General features: G+C 36.8%; 1 protein-coding gene across 3 annotated transcripts; it reads right to left on the bottom strand.

Moving 5' to 3' along the window:
• Positions 1-1,513: 1,513 nt before the first annotated feature.
• LOC132035421 (uncharacterized) lies at positions 1,514-10,799 on the bottom strand. Of its 3 annotated transcripts, none has more exons than XM_059425693.1 (9): positions 10,640-10,799; positions 9,954-10,076; positions 3,651-3,744; positions 3,493-3,549; positions 2,897-2,959; positions 2,567-2,770; positions 2,248-2,356; positions 1,965-2,173; positions 1,514-1,804 (listed from the first exon to the last, which is right to left on the bottom strand). In XM_059425693.1, exons 2-9 carry the CDS (start codon positions 10,067-10,069, stop codon positions 1,712-1,714), a joined length of 945 nt encoding a protein of 314 aa, XP_059281676.1. In that variant the 5' UTR covers positions 10,070-10,076; positions 10,640-10,799; the 3' UTR covers positions 1,514-1,711. The 3 variants fall into 3 exon arrangements, with proteins under 3 accessions (XP_059281676.1, XP_059281678.1, XP_059281677.1); XM_059425695.1 differs by having other exon boundaries at positions 1,965-2,167; XM_059425694.1 differs by having other exon boundaries at positions 9,954-10,094; positions 10,640-10,764.
• Positions 10,800-11,638: the final 839 nt, after the last annotated feature.

Genomic DNA, 11,638 nt, shown 5'->3' with positions numbered 1-11,638 from the left:
GAGCCGTTTGAACATGATTTCATCTCATCAGATGAAATCACGAGATGAAATCATGAGATGAAATTATGTTTGGACACGCACTCAATTTTAGTTAGCTTTTTTTTTTTTTTTTTTTTTTTTTTTATAAACATAAAAACCCCACAAGTTGTGAAAACCATCAAAAATTTCCCAATTCTTACCAAATGAGTAAATCATAGTTTATAATAAAATTAATACACTACTAGAAGGTCTTTCTAAAAAATACAATATCAATTGATCAAACTTTAGCTTAATAAAAAGGAAAAAATAACATGAATAGTAATGTAACTACTCTTTAATATAATCCTCCCACATGGTAAACATGATTGATAAATATATTTTACCAACTTGCAGATTAATATTTCATACAAATGGTTGGTAAACATGATTGATAAATATATCTACCAACTTATGAGTCTTTTTTTACAAAATATAAACGTATGGGTCAAATTTTACATTTATATTTTCTAAAATTATAATTTCAAATCCCAAATCGCTGATTTTATCTCATTATTTTTGGATGATTTCATGAGAAATAACTTAAGTTTCCATTTTTCGATTTTATCTCATTATTTCATCTCATTGGCTTTTAGAAACCTAAAAGCAAGATGAAATCGACTTGCAACGTACCAAACGATCCATTAAACTTACTAAGTTTCCATTTTTCATTCATTCCGAACGAGACTCGAGGCTTAAATTCTAATTTATCATGTGTGCCACTACTGTTTTCGACTTCTCATTGGCTTTTAGAAACCTAAAAGCAAAAGTGCAAAGATAATAGGACTTGCAACAGTACCCTACCAACTCAACAATGATCCATTAAACTTGACTTTCTCAGATTAAAAGTTGTATTGCAAGTCTATGGATTTAAATTCTGTACAAACTCTATCCGGAAGTAGTCCCTCACCGTCCTGTTCACCATAAAGCACATCCGCTCGATCTCAACAAATAATTATATTTCAGTTAGGCAGCGATCAACGGGAGAATCACCAACAAATAATGGTAAACCTTTTTACCATCACAGCAAGTACACCACATATACCCTCACCTACCGTTCAGGTACCTTTCTTCAAGGCATTGTCATTTGTACCTCTTTATCGAAAACATTCTTGCGTTCATATATATCCCGAAATAGCAACATCAATAAGGTTTGAATATGTATTACTACTATTCTGATTTGCATCATCCGCTCATGATATTTCATCATGTTAATTGCAAAAAAATGGCAGCTCTCGCCCATCTTTTTCACCTTATCCTCTGTGTGTGTGTGTGTCTTGGGGTTGGGGGGGGGGGGGGGGGGGGGGGGGTGTGTGTGGAAGAGCAGGGCCACATTTAGTGAGATAACACCATTTAAGATTCCTACAAGGACTCTTGCCGATTGTTCAGAAGGTTGAGAGAGACCGTAAGCCAACTAAACAGAGTCAAATAGCCATCCAGCAGAACTGAAGGATAACAAGGGCAGTTAACTGAAACTCGATACGTGCAGACTGATAAATAACCAAAAAAATCAAGAATGGCCATAACTTATTGAATGTCACACTCTCTATACTGCCCATACAAGCGAGAGTTGTTTGACAAATAAACAAAAATTACAGCGTTATGCATAGCAATACAGATACATTCACATTACTACAATCAGAGCACCACAGAATATGAATATGAATATGAATTTATCTTGCAGAAGCTCTAACGATTAAGAATCTGTAGGGGCCTCAAACCTTGTCGGAGTATCAATTCCACTCATGCAGCAAAGGCCGGATATCAAAATTATAAGCAAAACAATTGCCTGGAACATTAAGTGAAGCAGTAATGTGAGAACAAACTCTGATTAAAGAACATGATCAATAAACACCAAAAGCAGCAACGGGAAAAAGGACATAATCTGACTTCACCAGGACAAGAAAAAAACAATAGAAGCTTTGTACTGTGGACAGAAATGTACTTACCACAAATAAGCCCTCCAAAAATGAGGATTTAATTTGGCAAACTCCATCGCAACCATTGACTGATTTATTTCCAGTACCTTCAGCAAGAAATCTTTCTACTTCCCTATGAGAGGGGAACTGAATTGACCTAAAAGGATCTGATACATAGAGCGCGGTGTATTTTGCTCCCAGATTCTCCACGTAACTGAGCAATTGAGATAACACTGCTCCTGCAAATTTATCAAGTTTAAGGACTATATATGACCAAAATAGGTATAAAACATATTCTCCATTAGTATCATACCCTCAGAGATTTGTTCTTCAGCTCCTTCCAAAGTAAGGTGACCTTGGTCGCAGAGAACAATCAAATTTGGTTGCCCCTTGGATTGTTTAGTCGTTGATAGCAGATAGTTCTGTAACACAAGACAGATGAAAAGAATTAATGCATCCAGCAAACACGAAAACAGCAACAATGTATATACATATACAAGCGGTAGTAGCTGTGGTGAACATAGCCACTGCAGTAAAATCTGTATGTGGTCACTTCTTTTTTTTTTTTTTTCTTTTTTTTTCTTTTTTCGGGTGCCTCATTATCAATAGAATAAAGATTTATCCATATTAACCTGAACTGAGAGGACATCAGTAAGTTTCTCAAAACTTTCACCCTCCACAGAGCACGATTCTGAGAAAGCAATGTTGCTGGCCTCAAGACCATGCCCACACGTGTTTGTAAATTCTGAAATCAAGGAGCTTTCCACTGATTCACTCTCCTCTGATGCATCAATGTAAGGGAATGCCAAAGAAAAGTTGGACTTTGCAACAGAGGCCTGCTCAAGACATTTTTACTGTCAGAGCTAAGATAATAAAAATGAACTTTTGCAGTACATCAAGAACCAAGCACAAATTTTTTGAATCAGGGAAATAAGTTCAGAAGTTGGGAAAACTCTAATTACCTTCAGCAAGTCCACAAGCTCCGAATTGGCACTTTTGGGTCTAGCGATATCCACAGATTGCAACTAAACAAGAAGAGACATTAGCTGCTGAGGCAAGGTAGAAAAATTCAAAAAGTAAAATAAAAACTTGCAAAGTCTATGTGTTAACAAGAATCCATATGGAAGCTGTGATGCAGTAGTACTTTCCATTACTACGAGCTTAAAGTGGCATTTCACCAACCGAATTAGAATTCTACTTCAATGGGTAAATAAATCGAACACAGTTGTTTGTATCAACTCAAATATCGGGGTGAGTATAACACAGACAGCAACCACAAAGGGCTTCTCATTATTCAGGATACAAATGGGTTCCAAACACCCTTTGTTATTTTACTGGTAAGTAAGAATGGGTTCCAAGCACCTTTTCGGCAGCTTGAAATCTGTGTGGACCAAATTATATTTTGAAGGAAGGTGTATCGCAATCTCGTCATCGTCTTGCTCCAAGCATAAAAAATATAACGAGCCAAATGGCTTAAATAAAGGGTGTTGGATAATTTAATTCCACGGAAGTGCCACAAAATATTGTTACTATTTTCCTAAAACTAAGAGATGCCTACCTCTTTCCCAACAAAAACAAGTGCAAGATCCAGATGCTGTCCACCTTTTCCTGAGCACTAATGAAGATCAAAGACGGTTTTAGTTTCCTTCAGAGAATGAATCCAGAGAAAAAGATTAGGAAGTTAAGAAACTAATAGAATATAGAGACAGGAAGTACCAGCAAGTCTGACCAACCACCCTCAGCCATAACAGACTTGACTAAATCCTTCAATGAAAGGGTTCTGTAATTGACAGCTTCACTTGAGGCAACTCTGCAACATAAGAGACAATACAAATTTACGCATAGACCTCTTGCCAACAATTACCATAAATGTATGGCAGATTCAGTTTAGATAAGTTCCAATTGGGTGCACATCACCTTTAGAAAACAAATGTGCCATCCCACATAAACATGGAATACAAAGAACGGGCATATATAGGATATCTACCTGTTGTCAGCACCCACTCATTAACTAGGCTCTAGGGATCGCCAGTACATCGTAGATTAGTTTTTTAAGGACCTAAGTGATGTTTCTAGATGGTCCACATAGCTGTGGACCTTCACTTCAACTATAGCCCAGAAACACTACTGCCTTTCCCGACACTCCATGACATGGTATTGATTATTGAAAACATGTGGATAACAGTGAGCAGCTCTTGTAAGTCCTAAACATAGATATTGAGAACATGTGGGTTCTAGCGAGCAGCTCCTATACTCTTTAGGTACTGTACTACTTGTATACCGTGATTTTCCTCATAAGATTAATACTTTATCAAATAAAATTCCTAAAACATGGCTACATCTTGCACAGCCTAGCCAATTAACAAGTCATTTTGGCTGAAAAATAAAGTTGAGCGTTTTCTATTCAAGTAGACAAGGAAATAGAAACTTACACAAACTACTATATCTCCTTGAGTAAATAAAACATCCCACTTTTTTGTATTCCGTTGTTTAAGACACAAAATCACACACAGAAGACTAAGCCACACTATGAAAGTCTGGGAGAGGGTAGTAGAGATGAGGATGCAGAGGGATATGTCTATCTCTGAGAACCACTTTGGATTCATGGTGGAGGGATCAACTACCGAAGTGATTCATCTTTTGAGGAGAGTGATGGAGCAGTATAGAGATAGGAAAAGTGACTTGCATATGGTGTTCATTGACCTAGAAAAGGCGTACGACAAAGTCCCAAGGGAGGTTCTACGAAGATGCTTGGAGTCTAGAGATGTACCAGTGGATACGTAGGTTTAGCAATCAGATTTCTAGCAACATCCTTTTTCGATTTTGGTTGGTTTGGGGACCGGGGGCGGTTGAGTGGGAGTTCTACCATGATTTATGCTTATGATGGTGAGAAATGATTCTTAGGGTTGAAGCTCACAATTAGTGGCTTCTAGGTCTTGTAAAATCTTTTAGAATGGGGGAGGAAGGAACTACTGGGAACAATAATAGAAATTGAAGGAGCTGCTCAAAATTTATGAGTTTGAGGCATAAAATCAGAACTTTAACCGGAGCAATTGAGGCATTAGAAAATCGATTGCAGCCAGAAACTTTGGTTGTCATTAAGATTTGATCTAACATGCTTGAGGTTTAAACTTTTGAGAATTTTGTCCATATTAGAAGCCGATTCTCCTTTGAAAAAGAATAGAAAAACATAATTATAAGAAGGGAGTTACTTTGCAATCCATATTAAAAGCTTGAATATTCAGGAGGCAAGTGACTTTGACACTTCTCTCCCTCCTTCAGTCTTTCTCAAGGAAATAAGAAGAGTATATTCACTACAAGAAAGAATACGCAGTGGAAATTGCTTTACATCAGGTGTTTCCAAGACAAAAGATCTTATGTAAGAATAAGGCAAAAAAATTGCTTTTTACAACTAGAAGCCCAGGCCCCCAAACCAAAGATTTGATGTCATTAGATGTGGTTGACCTTCCTAGATGAAGGTTCCTTATGAAGAAATTGATCTCATTAATGGAGTCAAACACTCAAGGTATTGTTAGGGTTCTATTTAAGTGACGTGAATCATCAGATGTGCAAGGAAAAAACAATTAGGACATCCAGATTAGGATTACACTAGATAAAAGGAGTCAACTTTGCGATAAGTTTCCAACAAGAAAGTAGATTAGTCATGAACAAGTGAATGTATAGAGAATTGGATCTCTTTTGTTGAGAACCATATTTTGATGTAGGCTCTCTTCTTATGGTGTATGGCTTGTATAGAGGGATCCCCCAATTGTTAATAAAATTATTTACCTTATCAAAAAAGTCATGGACACGTGAAAAAGGAAAGATGGAAACACCAGATTACGAGAGAATAATGCTAAGCCTGCTAAAGGAAAAAATTAGTAGGGCAATTTGGTGAAAAGGGATAGTTCAACAGGGGAATCTCCATTTTTTACCTAAAATTATCTCCAACTACAGAGGACAAATTACATAGCTGAAAAGTATAAGCATATAAGCAAGGAGATAATCTCCAAGAGTGGGTCAAACAGAGTAGCTAAAAGCTGGAGCAGTGAGGTGTCACAAGTGAAGCTAGGATTTCAAGTGCACACAGTAAATGGGCAGATCTTGCTCCTACTTGTTCATGCCTAAACAAGTTAACAAATCGCCTCATGACAAAAACGACTTCTAAATTTCTTTCCATGTCTCAATTTAGTTTTTTTGGTTGACACAATTTGAAGACAAAATATGGAAGACGCCTCTCGGAATGTTAAGCTCACCTCTCAAGCTTCAAGGAAATTAAGAAACTATCGTCACAACTCCAGTATGAATAGTAAAAAGGAACGATAGGAAGTGATCCAGAGACCCCATGAAGAGAGTAAAAGTAAATGTAGTAAACATTTTTTATAAGATGACAATGAAAGATACACTCTGTTAGAATGAATCTAGGAGAGTCTAAAAGAATTTTGTTATTTACTTAGTTGACCTAAGTTTTGCTTCCTCTTTTTTCTTTGTTCTTTTTCTTGTTTGGGGGGTAAGTAGTTAACATTTGAGTTATTAGTTTGTTGTGTCACCCAGCCAGCACGGAAACAATGAGTTCCTAGAAAAGATTGTGTGTGATATTGAAATTGAGATAATTTTTCTAAGATTCCTAGCAAAGAAATTGAGATATTTTTTTTTATGACATGGGAACCCGCAGCCGCTACCCTTCGGGTGCGCACAGGGTAAAACCAGCTCCTGTGCAATAGCTCGCAAACCATATAATAGAGATAATTTCGTTACATTGACATTCCTAAAGCTGGGAATGGAGAATTTACATTCAAGAAAAAGTTAAAAGACCTACCCGCAAGGGTGGCTCAGTTGGTTGACCATGGGGCTTTCATAATGGAGGTCTCAGGTTCGAAACCCCCCGCCAACAACAGCAGGGGATTTGCCTTCTGGGTCGAGCTCGTCGCACGGGGCTTGCCTAGCGGGTTACCTCTCCTGTGTGGTTTGCGAGCTATTGCACAGGAGCTGGGTTTACCCTATGCGCACCCAAAGGGTAGCGGCTGCGGGTTCCCATGTCATCAAAAAAAAAAAAGTTAAAAGACCTAGACTTGAAAGTTTATGTATTGTTTGTGAGATACTTCTACTATCTATTGTTACACCTGTGATAAAGCTAGAGAGGTATGTTACCTTACTAAAAAAGAATAAAGCTAGAGAGGTATGTGGTCGGAGTACTCTGGACAATGCTTGTACAGTGTTGGAAAATCGCTGGGCATGGAAGGTGTACAGCGTGGAAAGAAGCACAGAAGATACGGGAGATGATACCATTGTACACAGTTTCGCAATTATTAAGGAGGGAATCAGGAGACTTTTTGGTGGAGAAGCAGTGCAAAAGAAAACAGACTAAAATAAAATGCTTAACAACTTTTTTTCTTGGAGCAAACAGGAAATATAAAGCAAGTGGATGTTTTTGAAGACACTTTGAGCTATTTGCAGCTTTAATGTAAATTTGTCCTAATGCACCAGCTTGTGTGCTTTCATAAAAAATAAAGCAACTTCTTACTAATAAAAAAAAAATGTAATACATTAGAACTACCTAACTAGCATCACTTTATAGAGAAGTGGTTAGAGGTATTAGAAACGAAGTGATGAGCTAAGGTTTTGCACCGATTGCCTTGACGTAGCTAGAGTCTTCAACTAAAGAAGGAGGCTGTCTATTTTTAATAGACATGATTGTCCTAACCAGTATTTTGAAATGAAGCACCTCAACATCCACCTCATCTTCTAGTTCTTCTCCACTCTGCTTTTCCTCCCTTTCCTGATACCACTTATCTTCTTGTTCTGCTCCTCAATATGCTATTTCAGAGGTCCCTGAGTTCCCCTCTCTTCTCTTCTCCTCTTTTCTCCCTAAAATGAAACAGCTTTGCACTCTGTTTCTCCATGAATAGCCGTCTATTTACACAGTAAAATTTTTAATAAGAAGTGATGGAACGTTCAACTAATCGAGATTAGCGAAGGTTGCAAAGGTAATTGCGCCACCCCATCCCCCCCAAGAAAAAGAAAGGAAATAAAAAGGTGGTCTTCCTGTATTTTGTCATCTTCTCAGTTGTTTTTCCCTTTTGAATCACATGTTGTTCTTTTCTGTTTTGTTCAGTTGTCATTCCTCCGTCACCAGCAGTTCTGACTATTTGACTTCCCTTCTTGTGCTGGACCATTGTCCTTATCCCGATTTCAAGTTTGTTCACCCTCCTATTTCTTCCAGCAAAGCAACCTTTTTTGCTTCTCATGAGTTTAAATGCACACTTCTCTTTTTGCTCCCTCATCCCTTCTCCTTTCTAACTTCAACAACAAACCCAGTGTAATCCCACAAGTGGGGTCTGGGGAGGGCCCTTCTCCTTTCTAACTATCCGCCAAAATTCCCAGCTTTCACTTGACTTTCAGTTTTTCTATTCATCTTCCGTCATTATATGTTTATAAGTTGCTCCTCAGGAAAATCCTTCAGGCATCAACAAAGCCACATAAGTATTTTCACCACACAACGAAGAACAACAGACCAGGTAAACATAATGAAATCTAGTGAACCACCCTCACAAGAAGAAAGGCTCAAACGGAGAGAAGGCTGCAGAAACTATGCAGATGTGATAAGATCTTTTTTCTATTTGATTAGTAACAGGAATGCAGAATGTGAATGATACCATACCCTTACGAAGAATAGTCAGATAGATGAGTTATCTCAAGAATTGATGAAGAAAATACAATCCCAGTTAACATTACAAGAATCAAAAAAATGAGATTCAAGCAAACAAAATGGAAGAACTTACAAATCCTGTTTCACATTAAAATGAGACGTTAATGTATGAAATTATTTTTTTTGCCACATAATGTATAGTATACCAGAAGCAAAATCTCTCCGTCTCCTTTTTCATCCTAATATTTGTTTTTCTTTGGAAGACCAATTATCAGACGGAGAAGCAATCCGTCAAAACAGGACAAACTGAACAGCAGAAAACTAACCGTATTCGGTTGAAAGCATTCCAGATTACAGAATAAAGAGTGTAAATAATAAGGAAAGAAAAGGAGAGCCAAAAACCATCTGAAACATCAAAACAAAAACTGTTGATATAAAATTTGTCGTAACACAAGAAACTTTCTCCAAGTAAAATTCTTAATAGAAGAAAATTTTTCATTCCTGAAAATGAAGACCTCTTCATTTTGAGCAGATGTTAACTATCCAAAGTATTACAAAAGGAAAAAAAAAAAAAACTTTTGAGTAGATATCTGCACTCTAGATTAAACCCTCAATAAAAAGATTTCCGACATGGAAGATTACTATTAGGACAGACAGATGAGCACCCAGATTTGGCATCTACATATGTAATTAGATTTTGGCAGGGTGAATAGTTTAGGCCTCCCTCTAGCTTAGCCAATACTTCCTTCCCCTTAGTATGAATGTACAAGTTAGACCTCCAATTTTTTCTTTTCAAATAAGGATCTTACACTTCCACCTTTATATGGAGTCACAGATATAACCCATATATAGAGAGAGAATAACTAAGGTACTTTTAGAAGGCCTATTATACCGCTCTTGGGAGGCTAAAAGTGCTTATTTTATAAAAATGAGGTGTTTGGCCAAGCTTTAGGAACAAATAAGTGCATCTGGGGTATAGCAGATAGTTGATTTTAGAAGCTTGGCCAAACAGGCTATTAGTTTGGTAAGCTAGAGAGGAAGACAAAGTAGTTCATCCTATTCAAAATTATTAGCAAAGGTTGTAAAATAGGATGAACTACTTTGAATTTATGTAAGAACTATTTCAAAAAGCTTGAAGATTTGATGCCCGAACTCACGGTCAAAATTAAATAATTTTGACTCTTGAAATTCAAATTGTGTCACATAAATTGGGATATAGGGAGTATATATTAAGATCTACGTTAATCAACTATACTACTCAATTCAGGCACCGCTAGACAATGAATTCCCTAGTGATTAAACAAGCTGTAACCAAAAGGGACAATCAGTAGAAATTAACAAACTAAAACATGAACGGAAAAAAAGCATACCCATGTTGATGCGATGACCAAAGAAATGAAGGAACAGTAGATGGAAACGTATGTCCAAATGGAACATGAACTACAACCATTAAAGCAACCAACAATGCCACGTCAACCGTCTTCATCTTTCTCCTGAATATCAAAAATCACCTAAGTAAATCATCACAAATTGCCAGACATTAAGCTAGCGTTTGGCCATAGATTTTGGACCACATATTGAAAATTTATCTTCAAATATCTGTTTGGCCATGAAATTTGATCAGATTTTGAAAATTTATCTTCAAAATATTTTCAAGTTCTCACCAGTTTTTGGGAGAAAATTCACTTCCACTCACAAAACTTCAAATACTTTCCAAGTAATGTCCAAACACAACAAAATGACAACTTCAAAAACTCATATTTTCAAGTTTCAACTTCAAAATCTATGGCCAAACGGGTTCTAACTGAAAAGATTCAAAATCAAAATACAATCAACTAAGTAGATCAATGGATTCATCAATTTAGTACACGTAATAATAGATAATTACAAGGAAGTCCCCTTAGATTTGACAAATCTAGATGTTTGACCCACAGAAGCACTACAGGATAGAACGATAATTCATTAATTTTTCTGCTTTTACCATATCATGTGAATCAAAAACAAGCAAAGTAACTTATTAAGGATAGATCAGAGAAGAGAGTGGATTTTCGCTAACCTTTGAGAAGGGTAGTGATGTCGTGATGCAGGTTGAATGGAAGGACTCTTGAGCACGTTGGTGTTGTAACGAAATATAAATCTATGGCAATCAATCTCTGACAGATCTCCCTTCAGTTTGTGAAATTACACTTCCGTATCCATTAGTTTCTGATATTATTCCCCTGGTCCTTTTAATTTTCTTTTTTCATTTTTGAAAATTTTAGAAACCTGCCTTAGTTTTTTTTTTTTTTTTTTTTTAATAAAGCAAAGTCCACTAGGCTTATGAGCCTAGGGCTGATTTTATAAATAATTTTCTCAAAGCAAATTAATGAGTCTTTACAATGTAGCCAAAATGGCTAATAAACAAGAATAACTAATGACCACCTTAAGTCTTATATGAGGACTTAAGTTGGTACTACAAGTTGCTACTGCATAAAACCATTGATCTAAACTTTGAAAAGAATAACTTATAAAATCAATGACTGATGAATTCTGCAAGTGCAAAGAACTGAAGCTGTTCTATGCATGGCAAATAGAATCTAATGAGTATTTGCATGCATGGCTCTATTTTTTTTATCCTTCTCATGTCCTGATGATACTTGTGAAAAGCAGCATATATGCAAATCTGCATAATACTGCAAATTCATGTCATCAGATGCCAACACACAGCACTCATAATGCATCTTGAGACCTGCTAGGGTTAGACTCTCAATTCTGCAAAATGATCCATATTATGTTCCTTGATGTGATCCAACTGCTGCAAGTTGTGTGACCTGCAACAAATGCTGCTTCTTTGTAAATCTGCAGTTGAGCCAGATTAATTCTCCATCAGAACCTCTGTCAATCAAATGGTGTCCCAAGTTTGATCCCTTGCTGCACCATGTTTCCTCCATCTTCACTGAAAAGTGAACAGAAAACCAGCAACAGTGCAAGTGGTCTGTTGCATATTTCTGAATTCTGCATAGTCTTAAACTGGCATAACTAATGTACAAAATATCCTTAATGCAGCCAAAACAGT

This window comes from Lycium ferocissimum, chromosome 10, assembly GCF_029784015.1.
Source record: "Lycium ferocissimum isolate CSIRO_LF1 chromosome 10, AGI_CSIRO_Lferr_CH_V1, whole genome shotgun sequence".
NCBI lineage: Eukaryota > Viridiplantae > Streptophyta > Magnoliopsida > Solanales > Solanaceae > Lycium > Lycium ferocissimum.
The sequence above is the reverse complement of the archived record's forward strand: the minus strand, read 5'-3'. Positions and strand labels throughout refer to the sequence as shown.

Coding starts and splice junctions, on each gene's coding strand:
- LOC132035421 (XM_059425693.1), bottom strand. CDS start 10,069: ATGAAGACGGTTGACGTGGCATTGTTGGTTGCTTTAATGGTTGTAGTT. Junction 2,357..2,566: donor CTGATGTCCTCTCAGTTCAG/GTTAATATGGAT, acceptor CTTGTGTTACAG/AACTATCTGCTATCAACGAC. Junction 2,174..2,247: donor TGAAGAACAAATCTCTGAGG/GTATGATACTAA, acceptor ATAAATTTGCAG/GAGCAGTGTTATCTCAATTG.